The 22,121-nt window shown below is 35.1% G+C and overlaps 2 protein-coding genes across 4 annotated transcripts in view; both read right to left on the reverse strand.

Annotated features, from left to right (window-relative positions):
* GALNT3 (polypeptide N-acetylgalactosaminyltransferase 3) overlaps positions 1–22,121 on the reverse strand; it is a 45,672-nt gene that overhangs the window by 6,984 nt on the left and 16,567 nt on the right. For all 3 annotated transcript variants that reach the window (XM_037523447.2, XM_037523448.2, XM_054699819.1), the window contains 8 exons: positions 16,372–16,995; positions 11,862–12,034; positions 8,309–8,458; positions 7,272–7,506; positions 6,699–6,816; positions 4,905–5,105; positions 2,532–2,663; positions 2,232–2,333 (listed from right to left, as the gene is read on the reverse strand). In XM_037523447.2, coding sequence (XP_037379344.1) covers positions 2,232–2,333; positions 2,532–2,663; positions 4,905–5,105; positions 6,699–6,816; positions 7,272–7,506; positions 8,309–8,458; positions 11,862–12,034; positions 16,372–16,886 — 1,626 coding nt within the window. In that variant the 5' untranslated portion in view covers positions 16,887–16,995. The remainder of the gene's footprint in view (positions 1–2,231; positions 2,334–2,531; positions 2,664–4,904; positions 5,106–6,698; positions 6,817–7,271; positions 7,507–8,308; positions 8,459–11,861; positions 12,035–16,371; positions 16,996–22,121) is intronic.
* LOC119254143 (mitochondrial import inner membrane translocase subunit TIM14-like) lies at positions 489–867 on the reverse strand. The gene has a single exon (XM_037521275.1). The coding sequence runs from the start codon at positions 843–845 to the stop codon at positions 489–491; it is 357 nt and encodes a 118-aa protein (XP_037377172.1). The 5' UTR covers positions 846–867.

Consider the following 22,121-nt stretch of genomic DNA (forward strand, 5'->3'; position numbering starts at 1 on the left):
AATAATGTATAAAATATAGCAACTTGTACAATAATGTTAGAGGGAATCTGAGAGAAATGTATTAATATTTTCCTTTAATGATGAGTTTTATGAGTGAGGTAATGTTTCCCTACCACTGTCTAGTGTTATTTCTTTTTTTTTTTGCCTTCAAGTAGGTACAAAATTTAATGAGTAGTAGGTACAAAATTTAATGAGTAGTGAACAGTATTGTTATTCAAATCGCATTTGTTTATCAATAACTGAATATTAATCTCCAAATTTTATGATTTACAAATTTTATGATTTACAAATAGTCTGATTTATATTTGCATCAGCTACTTACAATGATCTAAAGCCCTCATGTAGGGCTCAATTTAAACAAAAAAAATCTTATCCAAAGGCTTTTAGTTTATGCTAAATCATTTTTAAGATTTATAGTTTTGAAGCATTTTATTAAAAAGTTGGCATTTATACATAAACTGCTAAGAACTTAAAATTCATCATAACATTTACTTCATTTTTTTGGCTTGACCTTCTAGTAAATCTTTAGCTTCATTGATTTTGGCTGCTATATAAGGAGATCCTCCCTTGTCTGAGTGATTTAAAAGCATAATTTGTCGATGAGCATCTCTTATTTTTCCTTTATTGTCAGTAGGGCTTACACCTAATATTAATGCTGCTTCCCGTTTTGTCATTTTTGGTTCAAATCCACCTCTGTAATAGCCACCACTGAAAGCAGATTTTGGTAGGCTTTGAAAAACTTGTTTTACTTGAGGCTCCATATGCTTCATGGCTTGCAAAACATAACGGCCTACAAATCCTGCAGCAGCAATGGTCAGTCCAGCTGCTACCATTGTACTGGCCATGGCTCCGGCTCAGCTCTCCTGCCTCCACTGAGCGCGTGGCTCATCCCAGACCAGAGGCCGTGGCCACCAGCCCCACGTCCCCACCAGAAACCCGTGCGGCAACCGCTGGCCGGCTCAAGCCCCCGGGTACAGGTGCTCCGGGAAGTATGGCAGCCTGTCTAGTGTTATTTCTAAAAGAATGGAAATATATAATTTTCTTAATATATAAAGAGAAAGGAAAAAATTTAATTATGCATATATATGCAAACATGTGCATGCATATATGTATGTATACATATTCATAGCTACACAGTTATATAGTATGTAGCTATAGTGTAGGGTAAGGAAAAAGTATCAAGCTTTTCAGCCCTCCCGCCATTAGGATAGATGAGGGAACCCTGTGGTCCTGAATGCATGGCTGATGGTGGGCACCTGAAGTGGGTACACCTGGGCTGAGAGACTGAGTTTATAGGGGCGGCGTCGTGGGGACGCCAGCAGAAGCGAAGAACAAACAGAAGCAGAGAGAGAAGAAGCAGGAAATCAGAGAGAATGCAAGAGAAGGCCAGAGAGCCCAGAAAAAGTGAAGGCTTGCCGGCTGGCAAGCCTCCCAGCCCCCCGGCCCCCTTACCTGCCGTGTACCTGGTAAATCCCAATAAAAGCCTGCAAAAGCCACTGAGGACTCTGACTCCTCCTTTACCGGTCTGTTGGATCAGAAAACCTGCACTGTGGTATTCCTGACCCTACATATAGGTATATGTGTATGTATGTGTGGGATACATGTGTGTCCACCCAATTTAAAAATTATACCTTATAACTTAACCATAGAGAAATGTATCCTTTCAGCTTCTATTTAGTAGGCTAAATAGTGACATTTGATATGGAGTCAATTTGTAAAAGAGTGGTAAAATGTAGAGATGCGATTGATCAAGGAGAATCAAGGACAGCACATAGCTTTTAAGAACATACTGAAATAATACTATTGGCCCACAATAGCAAAAATAATGTATGATGCTTTTTTGGTATTGACACTTAATGCAATTGCTACTGAATCCTGTTAAATATAGCCTTTCTTATAATGTTTTAAAACTGTCATGCCAATAGTCATGCAACTTCAAAGATCCTCATAGAAGATCCTATTTTTTTCAATTCCAAATGTCATTCTTCTACTGTTTTTTTTTTTTTTCATTTGCTTCTACTTAATAGGTAAGCAACTTCAAATTGTTTTTAGAATCAGAGTAAAAAATCAGAGTTACAACTTTGATATTAATTGCCAACCAATCTGAACACATTCCACACACCAGTTTACCGGAATTAAAAAACTGTTTTAGGACTTTTCTAAAATATGCAACAACTTATGTGTGTTTGTAAGTGCTAATGAGAAGTCAGGATTTTTAATGCTCTGCTCACCTGGTTTCCTCCGAGTCCGTGACATGTGTATAAAATTAACGGCCTGCCTCCTTGATTATTTTCTCCAACATCCAGACATAGAGGTTGACCAATGCTTTTAATCTAAAGGAAAATTTTCAAGTTATAAGAAAAAAACTTTTAATCTACGTGGTTCATATATTTTTTATTTCAGGAAGCAGTATTAATAATAATGTAAACTCTCAAAAGCAATAAACCAGAAAGTATTTCAACAATTTTTCATGAACCACATAAATGTTGGTGGCAAGTATACCAAGTAAAAAGGAGCAGGAAAATACTCACATATCCAGATATAACAGGATTAAGGTCTGGCACATACACTTCTGGATAAATATTGTTCAGATACCATGTAAAATTTTTACATTGAAGGCGGTGTTTTATTTCAAATCTTTTTGAGAGATCACCAAATGATTTCTGGAGAAGGATGAGAAGTAAGGGGAATGCTTAATCAAAAAAGCACTTATAAAGTACTTCAAATGCTATTTGTATTTATTATAGCATTAAAAAAAATTCAGGACCAAAGTGCAAGATGCAATTTAACTGCATTACCACCCTTTCAGGCAAAAAGTATGCCTGCCTGTTCATTTCTGGCTTCAAAGCAAACCAAGTACCACTGGAGTGCTGACATAGGGCTATTTCACTCTTCCTTTCTACACAAGACTCCCCCATAGAAGAAAGAAATGATAATGAGAGCATCCAAAATTGACCCCAATTTTATACCTCAAAGAGATCTGTAAAGCAAGGTGTGAGAAATCAGGTACAGAGAAACAGTGCCAACACATCATGCAATTTCTCTCTCTTCTCTACTCAAAACCACAAAATTACAACATAGTTGGGAATAATTTTTTTTCGTTTAGTATACTTACTTAATTTAAATATGTATTTTATTTTACTTAAGTAAAATAAATATACTTAAAGTGTACTTACCCCAAAGAGTATCCTAACAATAACAATGTATTAGTAGAAAAGGGCAATTTTTGATTCAATGCATTCAATTTTCCTTTATTTAAGGAACTAATTTTAAAAGGCACTATTAACCTTAAAATATACTTGATCTAAAGGCAACACTTCAAAGAAATATATGCTATGTGATACCAAAGTATATGGAAGGTAAATACTCAAGCTTATCATTTCAACTAAGGAAAATATTTTCTTATGCCAACTTTAATGCCTTGAACCCAGGTGTTTAGCAAAAGTATGAAACTTTAGAGGACTTTTGGCCAGCTTATGCATTTTACCACATAGATCTATTTTCCCTGTGGTAAAAAACAGGGGTTTACTGGCTCACTCATCCTTTTACCCTCTGAGGGTGAAAAAAAGTATAAGCTGTATTTAGTGCCACTTTCCTGCTTCTCCAAGTACCTTGGATAGTACACGATATGCCCAATTTGTCTTGGTGGCCAGGGGTAAAATAAGAGTGATCTAACTTAGTATTTCTCTGCCTTTGTATCTTACTGACAAGTTTTAGTGAGACAGCAGAGATCAAAGAAAAGGTGGTGGAAAGAGGTAACCAGATCTTCGTTTATGACAGTCCAAATGTTGATGCCGGGGCCTCCCTGGTGGCGCAAGGGGTTAAGACGCAACCTATGAAGCTATCCACAGCCTCTGCAGCACGAGTTCTATCCCTGGCCAAGGAGCTACTCACATGGCGCAGCAGACCTCTCCTGTCTTGCCCACTGCTCCCCTCAGCAGTGTATTTCAGTCAACCTGCCTGTTCTGTTCCCCACTCTTTCTGGTGAATCCTCTCACCGCCCCACCCCCCCACATACCTCTAGCCTGTACCAAAGTTCATAAATCTTTAAAAAAATGTTGATGCCCTTTAATGCCATTATACACCTCCTTGAGACTCAGCAATATTTCTTACAAAGCATTGGGTGCCATTCACTGAACAGGTTGCAAAGTTCAGTGAGTAGTACTGATTCCTATGAGTAGTAGAACCAGAACTCAAGGGGGAAAAGAAGGGCCTTGATATCTTGGTTCATTCTTCTGCCACATTCTGACATTGCTTTTCTCTCCAGCTCAAAAAGCCAATTAGTACTTTGATTTAGGTGTTATTACATCACCTAAAACCAAAAGTTCCACTTAATCTTATTTTTCTTGAGTACCATATTGAATCAAGGCAGTAACAAAAACTAGGTATCTTTCATATTAAAAAAGATACAGAATGCCTAAATTTTTAAAAAGATGTTTACTGAATTTTTCCTAAGAAAAGAATAAGCTGACATTATTAAGTTATCTATTTTAAAAGTAAAAAAAAAAAGCTTCAAATATAGTTTTTTTAAATTTACGCATACAAGAACTGGGGTGTAGGCCAGAGGTGGGGGGGTGGGCAGGGTGTGAGAGGATTCACCAGAGACAGAGGATGGAGCAGAATAGGCAGATCCACTTATATACACTGCTGAGGGGAGCAGTGGGTGAGACAGGAGGGATCTGCTGTGCCATGTGGGTAGCTCCCTGCCCAGGGATCAAACTGGGGATCAAACTCAGGCCATAGTGGCTGACAACAGCTTGTTAGTGCTCAGACTTAACACCCTAGGCTACCAAAGAGGCCCTAATATAACTTCTTTCAATGCTTTGTACTTTGGTTAACTCAAATAAGTAAAAAGATATGCGAAATTAGTGTTGACTTTTATTAATCACCTAGCTTTAACTTACTTGTTTAACAATTTTTGCTGCATCTGTGTTTCTCCTATAAAATATTTTCTTATAGTCATCCATCCAGACTTCTGCAAGGCGAACTTGGTTTCGAGCAATCACCTGAGTGCCTTTTGGAAAGGTATGAGGGCTTTTGCTGCGAAAAACATGTCCAACAACAGAGCAAGGCATAATCTCCAACTGCCCACCACATTGCCATACCTGATAATTAATGATATTTGTTTAAATTTACAGTATTTTAGGAAAATCAAAGTGCTCTTTTTAAGTTCACCTTTAAGATAACAATAAAAAATAAACACAGAAAAGATTTATTACAACTTCACAATGAGTTTCTGTCACCTGCCAATTCAACTTAAATTCTTAAATATAGAATGGTTTTACTAATTGGTACAACCATTAAGGACAACAAAAGCGTATTTTCAGAAAGCAATTTAACAAAATAGTGATTCCAGATCTTTCAGAAAAAGGAATTCAAAAATTTATTTTCTTTTGCAAACAAGTGTGTAAGCTCTCTAATATGCATCAAAGAACAAAGGTTCTTTTGCCTTCCACTTCCACCTTACACAACTTGAATGGTCACTTCACTTGAACAACAGGGTGTCTTGTCCATAGACTGAATTAACAGTGTTACACTCTATTTACCCCATGCAAATTCAATTTTTAACCAATAAAACAATTCCAAATAGTCACTATTACCAATCTATTAAGCTTGTGAAGCAGTCTGTCATTACAAAAAAATTCACACCTATTTGAAACTTATGTGCTCTTATCACACACAAAAAATTTTGTGTATATGTATGTCAACTACATTTATTATGGTGACCATTTCATAATACATATAAATATCAAATCATTATGCTATATACCCGATATTAATGTAATACATCAGTTATAACACAATGAAAAACTTATTTAAATTAATTTCTAAACAAAATGGCACATCATTAAATATCTATTCTCTTAAATATCTTGATAATCAATTCTGCCATAACTACTAAGCAGAAAATCTAAATGAAATCATGTTTAATAGTATGTGCTAATATAAGAGAAAGTAATCTCATATTCTCTTTTTTTTTAACAAATGAGAAAATTCAGGAATATGTTCAATTCAACAAACTGTGTTTGAGATCTAGCATGAACTAGGATTGGGAACACTGAAATGAATAAAACAAGACCCTTGAAGCAGTTCAAATCTGGCTAAGATCACCACTGCCATTATGTAATGGAGTCAGAGCCAAAACTTAAGTCTTCTAACCTCTAGTTCAGTTATTTTTCCACTACACTTCAGCCTAATGAATGAAAAATGACAAAATCACTGTAAAAAATGAACTCATGAAATCAAATAGGTACATGTGGAATCCATCGTAAGCCTTTGTTTTTTATTTTTCATATAAAGTTTTAATATGTATTGGGGGGAAGGCTCATTTAATCCAAAGAGTTAAGTCCAATGTTCTTTAAAATCATATATAAAATGTTTTTCCATTCTGAATCCCTTGATAATCAACTCATTTCCTGAAGCACTAGATTTAATTATATTTATCTTGGCTGAAATTCAGTTGCTACAAGTGTATTAATTGGTGTTACTGCCTGGACACAGGCATTTGACTGATTCTTCTGGTTATACTGACAGCAACAAGTAAGTGTATTAAGCTACATTTTAAAAGCAAATGTCCTTCTACCAAATGTTCTAACAATTAAATTTTAGAATACCAAAAGTGAAGACTGCACACATCCATGATAATATGTATCAGCCAAATGGAACATAACATATTTGGTCAATCTTCATAAACTTACTCTGAAAGACATTTCTATATTTTCACCTCCCCAGATTTCCATTTCTTCATCGTAAGTTCCAATATATTCAAAATAGTCTTTTGATATGGAAAAAAGGCCTCCTGCAAAAGTAGGTGTTCTGAAAAATAATTTGTTGTCAAATTCTGTTATAAAAACCAACTAAGAAAAAAAGAAAAAATAGCATATTTTAAGAGCAACTGAATAAAATTTGCAGATACCACAGTTTCTAAGTTTTCACATAAATAAATAAAAATTAAAAATGTTATCTTCAAAGTTTTTTCTTGAGGGAAACAGTACTTTAAGTGTCTTTTCTCAGAGAAAAATTAATGCACGTCTTCTAACCAGCTTAAAATTTCTCTAGTAATGATTATGAGGAAAAAATAATAGACTTAATTCTATTTCCTACTTGGTAACATCATGTGTAAATATATAAATAAATGACTTTTCTTTCCCTACAAAAAGAGTGTATGTGTCCTTTACTTTGCTAGTGTGAATTACCTTGCATGCAAATACTGTAAAAAGCAAAAGTACATACGTAGTCAAAAACACAAAACTTGAGAGCAATCAACTTACTTAATTGGGTAAGTTTCATCTTTCCTTCTTTGCTTCTCATGATCAGGAAGTGATTCCCAGCCAAATGAAAGGCTCCAGTCAAAATTTCCACGGTTATGGTTACTTCCATAAGGAGAAGGTTTGTTGAATTCAAAAGTGTTCATATCTATGGATGCAATATCTGGACTCACAACAGCTGTGTAGTTCTCAGCTATTCTGGCCAATAAAGGTTCTAACCAACCATAAAAACATTCACCTGGAAGGAACACAATATTACTCAATTCAGTGAAAACACTGAGGGGTTTTTTACCTTGTATTTTTTTGGAAAAGGGTTTATAGAGAAATGAGAATAATAGAGTTATTTGTGTTTTGGCCATTTATGGAGGGAGGTGTCCTGTGATGAGATAAAGGTAGGATGAAAAAAATAAAATAAGATTTAGCATGGAACATGGATCAAAGACAATTGTTTTGTTGGTCCATACCACCTGGTCCCAAAGTGTTCTGATTTACTTAAACATCTTTTCCCAGAGTAAAGTATAATGGGAGAAGATATCTATAACATAGCATAAGAAGTAGCATGTGAAGATTTGGGGGACTGGGGGGAAAAAAATCCTCAAATAGGAAAAATATGACATTGAGTGTCAGTACCGGGACAAAATTTAAAGATAAGATTGAGAACAAACAGAACTTTCACTCATTTTAAAGTATAAGAATTAAGAACAATAAGGACATTTTTTTTGATAGAATGAACATCTGAAGAATATCCTAGGTAAGGATAACTTGCTGGGGAAGCTGGTCACTGGCAGACATTAAAGTTGCAGAACCTTAAACATTCCTTGATTATTTTAATCAAGGAAGTAAGAACTCTATAAATGAAAGTAAGTTTTTATGCAGAGCTGTTATCTGCTTGGGCTGTCATTGCTATAATCACCAGTTGAAAATGATATTAAAGAAAATACAATTAGGCATTTAAAGAACAGACTTCCTTACCTTTTAAATTAGAGGAGAGGGGAGGGGAGGGGAAAATGTTACAACGGTGTCTATATATAAATACTTACAGTGAGCATCTAAAAATGTGAGCGTTTCAGCTGTTGCTACTGTTGCTCCTAGCAACCGTGCAGTAATCAGACCTTTTCTTTCTCTTTGTCTGACTATTTTTACTATAGAAAATTGTTTTATATATTCCTCTAGTTTACCATGTAAGTACTCTGTAAGAAAAAATATCAGGATTAATTCTTCTTAAGTTTGTTTTCAAAAGTGAAATATGAAAGTCAATAAAGAAATCACAGGGTCAGGATCCCTCCACATTTTTAATCTTAACAGTTGTACACATTTTTCCATTAAAATACACATTCTTAGCTTCTGTATTTCTATCACACAAAACATTCAATGAATACTTATCCTGTACATGTCATCTCAATAAATACAGTGTTTATGGGGGGGAAGTGGGAGACTTCAAATAGAGTAGACCAAGGAGTCTGAAAAAATTAAATAACAGGGTAAAACAAGTTGAATTTGGCCAAAAATATATTTGATACTTTTTAAATTGGCTTTTGAAAAATTTAAATTACTTTGTAATTTTAAACTTGGAAATTTAAAGAAAAATGCCAAGAAGCAAAAGGATTCCCTAATGTTTAGCAGTGATGAAAATAATCTAAAACCAAACTGTTGAGGGGCCTCCATGGTGGCATAAGGGTTGTTAAGATGTAGCACTATGAAGCTACCGTCAGCCACTGTGGCATGAGTTTGATCCCCAGCCAGGGAGCAACCCACATGGCTCAGCTAGACCTCTCCTGTCTCTTCCGCTGCTCCCCTCAGCAATGTATTTTAGTCAATCCGCCTGTTCTGCTCCTCACTCTGTCTCTGGTGAATCCTCCCCCCGCCCTCCTTCTGCCCCCCGCCAACCTTTGGCCTGTATCACAGTTGTGATGTAAATAAATAAATAAATACATCTTTAAAAAAAAATAAAACCAAAATGTTGAGAAAAAGATGAATAAGAATGTCCCAGGGTATGGCAGTTTGGGAATAGTTTTATAGAGCCATCAGAAAATTTTTGAAAGCTTTTGAGTCTCCTGACAGAATTTTTTCCAGTAAAAATACAAAAGGACCATGTAAACAGAAATGAAGCACAGACAAAATTTTAGTAAGGACTGATTAATTTAAGGTATGCAATATTCCAATTAGGATGAGCTTTTTAAAAGCACAAATTAAGACAGTAAGTAAAAGAAAAACACAATCAAGTCATTCAAGGGTTATTCAAATTTTTAACAACTTGAGTCTGCTTTTTTATCATTAAATTCTTGACTCCTTGTTGAGTATATAATGCTGAGAATGTCAATAAATGTCCTGAAGTAGATGTTTGCTTTTGCTAGAATTTAGAAGCAAATACAGATAATTTTGCCTTCATTTGTGTGACATTTTTTCAGTTCTCCAGTGGTGCAGAAAAGAACATTGCTTATTTAAAGCTTAAGCATTCATTAAGGAAGAGAGAGTCCAGGAACAAATTTTATAGAAAAATAAATCTATCTAAACATACCTTCTGAGTACCTCAGAACTAATTCCCTAAGAGAATTAATGACTAAGTAAAATACATCTGGTGCAACTTTGTCATTCAAGTTTTGAAGGTAAAAAAAATGGACTAATAAAAATGTTATGTGGAAGTGTCAGATTTCAAAATGGGATGTCTAACATGGATATAATTAGATCAACATTACATTTTATTTAGACAGTGATTAAGAGAGAAAAAGAAAAGATGAAAACAATTAAAACAGGAAGATTGAATGAATATCCCTTTCACTCTTATTCCCTTTAATTCTATTAATCTTATTTGCACAAATAATAGCAGTTACCTTCAATTGAAGGCTTATTAGAAGTAACCCTATGGTATCCCTGGTGCCTCAATACTTGGAAAATCAAACAAAATAGAAATAATATGAGTAAAGTTCAAAGAAAAAGATTTTAAGATAAGGTTCTGGCTTTTTAAGATAAAACATGAGCAGTCTGTAGAACTTAATCAAATGTCACTTAAAACTATGGACTGCAGTCCAACTAGGCAGAAAGAATAAGAAAAAATTCAAAACAGATGAAGCAGTAAATATATTTGTTGATTATAATTGTAAGACGAAGCTACCTGGGTAAAAGGATTGGAGATTCAAATCAGACATTTGTATGTAGTATGTAACCTGATTCCAGGGTACCTGAATTATTCAACTCCATTTAGTAGATAAGGTTCACATCCAGGTCAAAATCTCTAGAGATAAGTAATCCTTTTTTTAAATAATTAATTTTAATGACGCACCATTAATTTATATCCTTGTTAATATTTTGACAGTATAGGATTTCTCCCCTCAGGTGTGGCCACCATAGTCCTCCATAGCCTATGAACTCTCCCTTCTACGCCCCCATCAGATATGCAATCTTCTACCACCTATATATTAATTTAACTAGAGAATATAACCTCAACTCACTCAGGATATTTTATTTTGAAATCCAAAATAATAAGATTGTTTGGAATTGTATGTAAACATAATTCAGTAAACCAGGTTACTTATTTTAAGCTTTATTTAACTTATTACCATTTTGAAGTTTGGATACATCTTTTAATTGATGACATGTCAACAGTAGGCAATGTTCTCTTTTCTTTCTCTTTTTTTCTTTTTTGTTTCCTTGTGGCACATAAATATTGGTTTATCTTACAATAGAAGGTGGTTTGAATTTCATGAGTGATCTCATTTTATAGCTGAGGAAACAACTAGCTAGTGCAAGAGGTGGAATGTGACATTAAGGAATATGGCTACAAATTGTGCTATTTCAGGAACAAAGTTTGTAATCACTGAAGTAATCTGTATCTGCTTGGTATTTAAAATACTTTCAATATTTGAAAATTTAGCAAAATAGAGTGTTTGTCAGATTAACCCCACAATTCCAATTTAAAATGTGTAACTATTGACTCAGAATTTTAAGTGGAAATGTATTAAAGAATTTGGCTGCTTTTGTAAATATTGGGTTATTTAAAAGAGTCAAAATAAAAGAGGATATGGTAATTCTTCAGTGACTTCTTAACCTATTCATTTATATTAAATCACCCAATCTTAAAAAAAAAAAAAAAACCCTAGGAAGTGTATACTACCTATGCATTTTTTCAATGCTAGGTTGTACAATTATATGATGCTCATAATCAGTAATATGCTCATTTGTCTACAAGGGATTTTAATTCTAGTGGTATTAAAAAAGGTAATATAATAAATTTAATAATATACTGTGTTTCCTCCATTTTACAGATTAAAAAACTGAGGTATATGGGGGTAAGTAACTTGCCTTAGTTACATACTTGGGTAGGACCAGAGCTAGTATTCAAAGGCAGCCTGACTCAATGCTTAAGTCTCTGCTCAATCATTATGCCTTATAATAAAAGTCTGGTGCTTCACACACTTTTGAACTCAAAAATTGAATATAAACCCCCTGGATTCTACTTTCATCTATCATACCTACCATTCAAGCTATTATATTCAAGCTCTAAGATGGCATACAGTAAACAATATAACCAAATAGACTGGACAATGTCACATGAAAATACTGGGTAAACAATCTAATTTGCATGTGCTTTCTTACCATCTACACTAGCATCATCCACCAAAATGATTTCCTTCAGCAGTATGGCAGGTGAAGAATAGAGCACACTGTGGACAGTTCTAAGCAGTGTGGACCACGCTTCATTATGAAAAACTATTATGACACTGGTGGTAGGCAGGGGAGGACAGCGCTTAAATTTTTGTTCAATACATCTAGAAGAAGTAAAGAAGTAGAACAATTATAAACTTCATCACTTCATTTCACAGCTATGCCATTACTAAAATCATCAATGGTTATCTTTACAGGAATGATAGTAGCTAGTTTCTGTATAAAATTATCTTAATGTTATGTAAACTTAAATAAATCAAAACAAAATTTTTTACATGCAGACCAACACCCAAAGATCATGTCCACTGATAATGGATTATATGTCAAGGATTAAAACACAGTGTAAGCTTTCTCAACAATGTAATATTTAATACAAACAACATTTTAAATAAGGAAAATAACCTACAAATGAGACAACTGAAAAATGGCAAATACTTGTAATTGCTGGCATAGAAAGTAAACTACAGTGCTTCATTCTACTAGCTGAGCTATTGAAGGGATTGTAATTGCTCCAATAAATTGAGATCATTTTTCTTATTTGCAATTTTAAAAAGAGTGCAACTTTATTTAACAAATATTTATCTTTGTAGATAGTATCATAGATTCCTGAGTAGGTAGCATTTCTCAAGCTTTTTAAATCAACTTACTTAATCTATATGTAAACCAAAAGGAGGGAAATAGCTACTATAAAACCTATTATGACATTCATCATTCACAAAAAATTATTAAATACCTACCATATGATACAGGCCATACTGTCTTAAAATTTTGCTCCAATATTCAATGAACAGTTTAATAAGACCTAGAATTTAATTTTTTTCTTTAAAAAAATCCTAAGTAGAAATTTAAAATAAAAGTCCTAAATCCATGTTGAAAACTCTGGAATCCTATCACCATCTGAGACATTGATAGGCACAAGGAGAGAGATCCTACCTTAAGTAGTTTTTGACTGATTTGTAGTAATACCCATCCACTAAAAACTATATCAGTAAGTTGAAATTGAATTCATTTTTATAACAATGTCATCCCCAGTGGAAATGCCTATGACACTGTTTGGATGGATCTCTATAGTCTCAAGCCTTTGGGACTAGAGATGACTATAGTCCTTCACCTGATGAGATGAGACAAGGATCAAATGAAATAACATGTAGAGAGGGCTTCAGAACACTGCAAGACCAAACAGAACTAGCCTGGGACATAAAACATGTGTGTTCTATGGTGAAGGCAAATAAGCAAAATAACTATCTTTAAGTTCACTTAAAAACCATAAATAGTTGTATGATTTTTGAAAACAGACGATGAAATCCTCACACAGAGTCAAAAGGCTCTAGAAGTAGAGTATGTAAGAATCAAACAGTGCTGTCCAAATTCAAAGATAAGGAAGTTAATCATTCACTCATGGAGATAAGAGCCTATAATGTTTCAGGTGCCTTGCCAGAGCCAGTGGGGAATCCACTTACCAGTAAGGTACTAGAGGCCTGGAGATGCCACCCCAAAAAAAGGTATTCTATAAACTCTCATTAGTTACATTTATCACCATATCTCAATACAAATATTTCAGATCCGGTCCTGAGAGGAGGTCATTAGGGTGGAATATTTGCAGTGATGAAAAAAGAATTAGGCTGGTGATATGGATAAAGATGAATTAGACTGGTGATAGGATAAAGATATTATTATTAGGAGGAACTTCTCAGTGGAAGTGATTTTGTTCTCTAGTGTCTTCATCATTTCGAAGTGTAATATACATGCATACTAAGAAGCAAATAATGCCAGTCCCCTTCACTGGTAGATGAAAGCAGGTGATTTGTGATTTATTAAAACTGAATTTTGGATAAACTCATTAAAAATAAAGGCAAAACACCAACTACCTATTTACATGTATTTTTGACTCACAATTACACAGAAACAAATGACTAAATATAAGCTTATATTTTTAAGAAATTAAGGTGTATAAGGCAACATAAGCTATACTAAAAATTATAAATAACCCCACACTATAGTATTTTCTTTTTTAAGAAAAGAGAAGTCCCATCACTGGCTGTCTTATAAGCATTAAGGAGAGGGGTATGGGGGCTAAGATTGTTTTTTCCTACTTTTACTTTCCATGTCATTAATATTAATCAAGATTTTAAAGATTTAACATATAAACTTCACAGAAATACATACTAATAAAATGTTAACACTTATTTTTGCAAGGTTTTACCTCAGTTTAAGATTCACTTGCTTAACTGTTAACTACTAATATAAGTGTCATATCATTGCTGCAAATGATAATAAAATTTCACAATGATTTCATAAACTTCATTTATTTTATAACAATTATTATGTTAAACTTGGGCTTTAAAACTGTTTCACAGGTCATGTAATGCAGTGAAATTAAAATAACTTGTCAAAGTGACTGCATTATCATAGTCAAATCATTTGAAAAATCTGGCATGTTGAAATGTATTTAAATTATCAGTCATATGGCCATCTGGCTTTGGGAGAAACAATTTTTATTTCTAATGAAAATGGAAAATTATAATTATTCAGAAAATGTATTCCTTATTGATGTAGTTTTAAATTTAAAGTTAAAAAAAGTATTAATTCTTCACCAACACTTCCTAGGTATCCATTCCTATGCCAAAAAAAAAAAAAAAGTGCTTTATGTGCTTAGCTTTTCATTTACTTAATCATTAAAAATATTAACAATTGAATCTTCTAAATGCTATATTAGGAGGGGAAAAAGCTTATCTTTAGTTGACATTGATCATCATGTTAAAGAATAAAAATCATGCTTCTTGATTTATAATGTAAATTATTTGTCGGTAAAGACAGTTCCCAAATCAGTAAAGTGAGATATTTCATTTTAACCTATTTAATTTAAAAAAGGAATTATATGCTTGTTTCTGTTACAAAAGCCAGAATATTTTATGGACATTCAATTATTTCATCACACATTCATTTTATTTTTTTTTCACACATTCATTTAAAGAACGATGTGCAATGCAATCTTGAATCACGCTGCTTAGAATAGACCTACGGTAATCTAATCTACACAAATTCCACACTGAGAGATTAAAATTGATGTAGGTATTCATGATCACAAAGCTAGAAAAATAATAATGAAACAAAAGTAAGTCTACAAAAGTTCTTTTCCCCAGGTTCACTTCCAAATATAATTGTTATAACTAGAAGGCAAAATATGTAAGCATTATTTGCTTTTAATTTGTCTACCTTTAACTTCTACCTAATCTACAGGGGTTTTGTAAAATGCTGGGAATTCATTTCAGTTGTTCCAGTTGAAAAAGAGCATTTGAACACTATCCCAAAGATGACAACATGGTTAACTAAGGACTAAAAGACAGCTTAGTGAATCTAAGGGAAAATATATGAAATATTGTATACTAGTTCTTGTATGCATAAATACATAAATCTTTTAAAAAAAGAAATATTTTATACTTGAGATAAATATGTAAACAAAGTGACTCAGTAAAAAGGTATGCTGAACTTTCCGAAGCTAAAGGGAGACAATGTAAGTATGAGAACTTACCAACTTTAGAGAAAGAGTACTAGTTAAATTAGTAATTGTAGCAATATTGCCACTTAAAAAGAAAGGTTACAAAAGCAGGCATTCTGAAATATAATTAAAGCATTGAAATAACCACAAAGCCTGTGACTTAGCAGTTATCCAACTGCTCAAAATCTTGACACATTTTTAAAATTCTATAGTAATACATAGAGGAACTGAAAAAACTCCGACCTCCCACATTTCCCATAATAACTGTCCAATACTGGGGCCTCCCTGGTGGCGCAAGGGATTAAATCTCAGCACTATGAAGCTATTCGCAGCCACTGCGTCATGAGTTCAATCCCCAGCCAGGGAGCTAACCCACTTGGCACAGCAGACCTCTCCTGTCTTACCCACTGCTGCCCCCCTCAGCAGTGTATTTCAGTAGATCTGCCCGTTGTGCTCCCTACTCTGTCTCTGGTGAATCCACCCACCCGTACGCGCGCACGCGCGCACACACACACACACACACACACACATCCCCTCACCTCTGGCCTACACCCCAGAGCTCTTGCATGCATAAATAAACAAATCTTTAAAAAAAAAAAAAAGGGTCCAATATCTCCTCAATAAATGAGAAAACTAAAGCATTTGAGAATAAAGGATTTCATTGTTGTCTAAAGGATTTCATTGTTGTCTATAGAATTCATTTTTCTAATTTCTAAGATGTAATTTTTCACATCTGCAATGCCAAGCATAGATACAGATATCAAGTTCCAATAATGGTAGGCAAAGAGTAATTCAAACATTATTAAATGTTTTATAATTCAATTACATTTGCTGATTTTTAGCCTCAGGGTGGCTGAAGAACAAAGCAACTTCCCCTCAGCTCATGCCCAACCCAGCAAACCCTGGTCATATATTGTAAGCAACGAATATTTTTCAACATACTCAGGAGGTCGAGTATCTGGTCCAAGGTCTCGGTGTAAAGAAATCCTGTCACTTGCAAAAGCATTAAAACAGTGTTTTGCTTCTCCACGTTCTTTTTCCTTCTGCTCTTCAATACTTAAATTGGTTGTCTTGAATGCTTTACCCGAAGCACCAGGTGCATTAGAATCCTGAGGTGCGCGGTCAAGAACGGGTTTTAGTTCTGCTGCTGTATAATATCCTTGCAAACAGGGTCTTTCACCAGCATCAATATTTTCCCTGACAGGTGCTCTTATTTGCATTTTTGGCATTGCATCTTTAATATTGTTGACAGCTTCCAGCATTAAGTCAAACATCTTGTTTTTGTTTTTCATGTTTTTTTCCATACTTGTTTCCTCTTTGGAATGTTGAATACTTACTTCTCTTTGCATTAAAATCAAAAATAGTATGAAGAAAAATATTATTGCACCAAGTTTCCAGAACTTTTTATGGTAATATCTTTTAAGAGGTAATTTTACTAGTCGCCTTAGGTGAGCCATTCTGACATTAAAAGTTCGTCACTTGACAAATAACAGTTATAGTTTCCTCTGTTACTTATATTTTTTATCATAGATTTGCTGGCAAGCAGGTTTCTTTAAATGGCAATACCTACAAATGGAAATGAAATATGGCATTAGTAGCTATCATTTCTATAGGCACAGTTCAACTCATTCATTCAACCAACAACTGAACATAAGCTACAATAAAGTACTCTTGTGGTTAATAAGAATACAAAGTTATCTTTGTATAAAGAAAATTACCCTTTCAGAAAAACACAATTTTGCTATAATTGCAATACAACAGAGCTACACAATATTAGGCATTTTTCACCTGTTAAAAAATATATTCTTCGCCTGCCCGCGGCCTCTGCGGCGCCGGTTCGATCCCCGGCTGCTCCCCGGCCACCGGAGGAGGGTCCCACATGGCGCGCAGCACATGGCGCGCAGCCCTCTCCTGCCGCCCGCTGCTCCCCTCAGCAGTGTACTTCGGTCATTCTGCCTGCTTTGCTCCCCGCTCTGGCTCTGGTGAATTCTCTCACCCTCCCGCGCTTCTGACTGTACCCAGTGCATGTATAAACCAAACAAACAAACAAACAAACAAATAAATAAATAAAACATGCCTCTATTAAAAAAATATATATATTCTTCGCTAACTCAAACTAGAATCTACTGTGTGATTGCATGAACTTATTTTTATAAATGTTTTGAGCTTAAAAAGGATATCTCAGTTATGACATATTTTGCCCATAAAAATTAGATTCCAATATTTCTCGGCTTTTGATGTTACAAGAGCCTCACACAAAGATCAAAGGGGCCTCTTAAGCTTTTACACTGTTCAAAGACATAATACAAGGAGTTTCAGTATCACACATTTGTGGTTGCATAATTTACATGTGTTGTGGAAGGCTACAGTTACAAAATTAAAGTGGTACCTCTTACCTTCAAGGAGCAGAGTATATTTGCCATGTCAGTAGGCAACCACAAAGAACTGCGTTATATAAGTGGTATGATGAAATGTGAAAGCAAAGCAACATGAGGGGAAGGAGAAATATTAGGGAAATTTTCCCAGAGATGACACTACTGAGCAAAATCTTGAAAGGTAATCAACTTTTAGGCAAGTGGACACCAGAGGAAAGGGAATGGTGGGTGCAAAAGCATAAAAGCCGAAAAGACATAAGTACGGCATGTGAAACATAAGCACAGAAAGTGAAAGTTAAGTACAGCAGAAGTGAAAGGCACAGGAAGAGAATGGAAGGAAATGAGGCTGGAAGATCAGCTGATGACCAGTTCTACAAAGTGAATTTGGAAATTAGCAATTTTGTCCTGAATGGATGGAATGGAAAGAACTGAATGACTTTAAGGAAGCAACACAAACATTTGTATGTTTTAGAAAAAAATCACAGGTTCACAATAAAAGTGATGAATACCAAAGAGACGAGGAAAGCAGAAAGGATGGAAAGGATTGATTCAAGACAGTCCAGGGAGTGGAATCAAATAGAACATGGTGAGAGAAAGGGAAAAATAGGAAGTGGATGAGTAAAGTGATGAAGTTAACAAATACAGTGAATATAGAAAGACGGATTTGGAGTGGGAATTAGGGAGATGATTGTTCAATTTTAGACATGACACACCTTGAGACGTCAGTGGGACTTTCAACGTGAGCTCCCATGAGCAAAAAGGTATGTGAGACTAAAAATCAGGGAAAGGCTCTGTGTGAGAGATAATAATCTGAGAGTCAGTTTTGAAGTATGAAAGAGTTCACCTACAGAGTATATAAATGCCAAAATAATAGCTACTTTTAAGAGGTAGAAGGAGGGCCTCCCCGGTGGCACAGTGGTTGAGCACTGGGTTGCGAAGCTGCCCAAAGCCTCTGCAGCGCCAGTTTAATCCCCGGCCCCCGGCAAGAGTCCCACATTGAGCACAGACCTCTCCTGCCGGGCCCGCTGCTTCCCTCAGCAGTGTCCTCCGTCTGTCTGTCTGTTCTGTTCTGTTCCCTCACCCTCCTGCGCTTCTGACTGTACCCAGTGCTTGTATAAATAAATAAATAGATCTTAAAAAAAAAAAAAAAAAAAGAGGTAGAAGGGGAAAAACGAGAAACTGAAAAGACCGGGGAGAATAAGGAAATAAGACAAAGGAGAGACAAGAGAATAGACGGACAAAGTGGCCACGTCAAGTGGATGTATATTTTACAGTCTGCATCTTACCCTTAAGAAATGTTACTTATTTCACATTTGGATGCTATTTAAAAGTAAACTTCACTAGACTTGGTCCAATTAGCTTTAGAGCAAAACCAGATATGATCAGTGGCAGAGAATCCAAGACTAGGTGTAGTCATGCCCCAGATCTAAGAACTTAACAGATCTGAGGCAGTTTTTAACCTATACTGAGATGTTCAACAAGGTAAGAATGGACAAAATGCTAGGGTTTCACAGGATATTATCAATAATCATTATTATTAATATCCCATGAAATACAACATGATCACGTTTCCTTAACTACACCTTGACAATAGATATAAATCAACCTATTAATATATCACCCTCCTTTCTGTCCCTAAGATATAGAGAACCACCAATAATTCCCTTTTCTAGTGCTATTTAGTGATTTTAGATTTCTTCAATAGCAAGAAGTAGGCCACTTTAGGAATTTTAGAAGGAATGAGCAGGCCTCCTTGTGAGACCATCAATGTAGAACAAGAAAAAGACCATAGAAAGCAGAGAGTAGGAAATAACAGTAGTGACAGTGTTCCCAAAATATTTTATGCCAATAAACACATTTGAGGGAGGGCAGTGGGTTACAAAGAAGGGTAGGAATCATAAGGAATAAATTATAAACTACAGGAGTAAGAGGGTAATAATCCTATCATAACATGTGTATATTTGTTTAAGGGGGGGTCAAGGGAAGCTCATGAAGGACACATAGTATCTCCTTATTTGTGGTAGTTTACCTGGCACTAACCACAAAGTTTGGGACTTGGTGGCCACCCTATAGATACCTGTTGACTGGGAAAGGGAGAAGGAAGACCAAAATTTCATTTATTATTAGAAATAATAAAAATAAGAATTAAATTTTGTTAAGTATTAATTAGGTTCATGTTACTTTAACACTTAACAGTCTTTCAACAATCTTGTAAAGTTTATGTTCCCATTTTACTGACAAACAATAAGAGTCAAATAGATGAAGTAGCTTGATCAATGTCATTCACTTTAAGTGGAAGAGCAGAATTTCCCTGCCTCTGTTCAAACTCAGGTCTGATTTAAAATCTGAGTTTTCACTGAAGTTATCTGAAATAAGGTTTTGAGTCCTTTAACGCAAGGAGATAAGGGCACAGCCCAGGGGCAACAACTACAAATTGTTTCATATCAAGGGTAAGTTTGTAGACAAATGGGGATTTTTGGATTTTTAAAAAAAATTAGCAACTGTTTTGGGAAATAAAGATTGAGGAGGATATAACAGGTCTTGATAATGGAGGATTAAGAGGTTGACGCCCGTTAGTGGCAGTCTACCAAAGTAAGCAGGTGAAGTTTTGTCCTTTCAGATTATCAATTGTGGATCATATGAAGATTCCAATATAGATTCCTCAGAATTTTTATATGAGTAGTCTGTCCTTTGCTGCTAATGTACAATATTAGGCTTCCACTAATGATAAACTGCACTTAACATTAAGCATTTCCATCAATGGTCCTCAACTCTTGGAAACACATTAGTGGAAAGTGCTTTAAAGATGTAGGTTCTACCTTATATTTCTCCTCTAGATATTTTTATTTAATTGTTCTATTGCCAGGGCCTAGGTCCTGCTTTCATTGTTATTTTTAACTCTCCAAATAATTTAAAGGTTAGGAAGATTTAAGAATCATTGGTCTAGGGGCCTCCCTGGTGGTGCAGTGGGTTGGGATGCAACCTATGAAGCTGTCTGCAGCCTCTGAAGCATGAGTTCGATCCCCGGCTCTGGCAAGGAAGCAACCCACATGGCGCAGCAAACCTCTCCTGACTGGCCCGCTGCTCCCCTCAGCAGTGTAGTTCAGTCAATCTGCCTGTTCTGTTCCCCCTTCTGTCTCTGGTGAGTCCTCTCACCCCCTGCCCCCAACGCCTCTGGCCTGTACCCCAGATCTTGTACGCATAAATAAATAAATCTTTGAAAAAAAAAGGACAATGACTCCCTTGTTAAAAAAAAGAAGAATCACTGGTCTAGGTCACAAAATTTTAGACAAATTAAAATACATCTCATAAGGAAAGAGCTATTACCTATCAAAATGAAGTCATGTTATTAATTGCTAAAACTCCAAAGTAGATTTTTCAAAACAGATTCTTGATATAAGATGAACAAAATTTGACATGAAAAGACAAGCAAGAATGACCTGAAATCTCCTGAAAAGGATCATGATTAAAGTTAATGTAAAAAAGCTTTGTGGTTTTAGTGAAAATTATGATGCTGTAAAATCAGTTTTTAATATTTTATTTTCATCATAAAGATGGAAAAACTAAGACTCTGAACAATGAAACACACAATCCAAAAAAACACAATAAATGAAAGCACAAAACAAACCAGGATTCTTAATTCCTATTCCAGGGGATAGTGTCATTTCAAGACCATGCTTCTTGTCAAATGTGAAGACCTATGTAAAAAACAACCCATTATACAAAATAAATCTCTCCTAGAATCAATTTTGAATTGGACTCAGAAGTTTGAGCACTGGACAAAAAATATTAGCACAATAGCAAATTCGGATAGAAGTTATATTTGCACATCTAAAATGATTAGCAGATAAAGGGTTTGTTTTTCTTTTCCTGTTTTATAAACCTTGAACACATAAATTCAAAATAGCTATTTGCTAATTAATAAAGATCATATTTACAAAAAAGAGGGGAATACCATGAAATAGTTTTTTTTCTTTAAAGATTTATTTATTTATTCATTTTTATTTATTCATTCATTCATTCATTTACTTATTTATACAAGCACTGGGTACAGTCAGAAACGCGGGAGGGTGAGAGAATTCACCAGAGCCAGAGTGGGGAGAAGAGCAGGCAGAAGGATCGAAGCACACTGCTGAGAGGAGCAGTGGGCGGCAGGAGAGGTCTGCGCGCCATGTGGGACCCTCCTCCGGTGGTCGGGAAGCAGCCGAGGATCGAACTGGCGCTGCAGAGGCTGCGGGCAGCTTGCAATCCAGCGCTCAACCGCTGCGTCACCGGGGAGGCCTGAAATAGTTTTTTAAACTAGGAAAAAAACTAACA

The sequence above is a fragment of the Talpa occidentalis genome, unplaced genomic scaffold (genome assembly GCF_014898055.3).
Source record: "Talpa occidentalis isolate TD23 unplaced genomic scaffold, MPIMG_talOcc4v2.1 talOcc4.3, whole genome shotgun sequence".
Taxonomy (NCBI): domain Eukaryota; kingdom Metazoa; phylum Chordata; class Mammalia; order Eulipotyphla; family Talpidae; genus Talpa; species Talpa occidentalis.

Coding starts and splice junctions, on each gene's coding strand:
- LOC119254143 (XM_037521275.1), bottom strand. CDS start 845: ATGGCCAGTACAATGGTAGCAGCTGGACTGACCATTGCTGCTGCAGGA.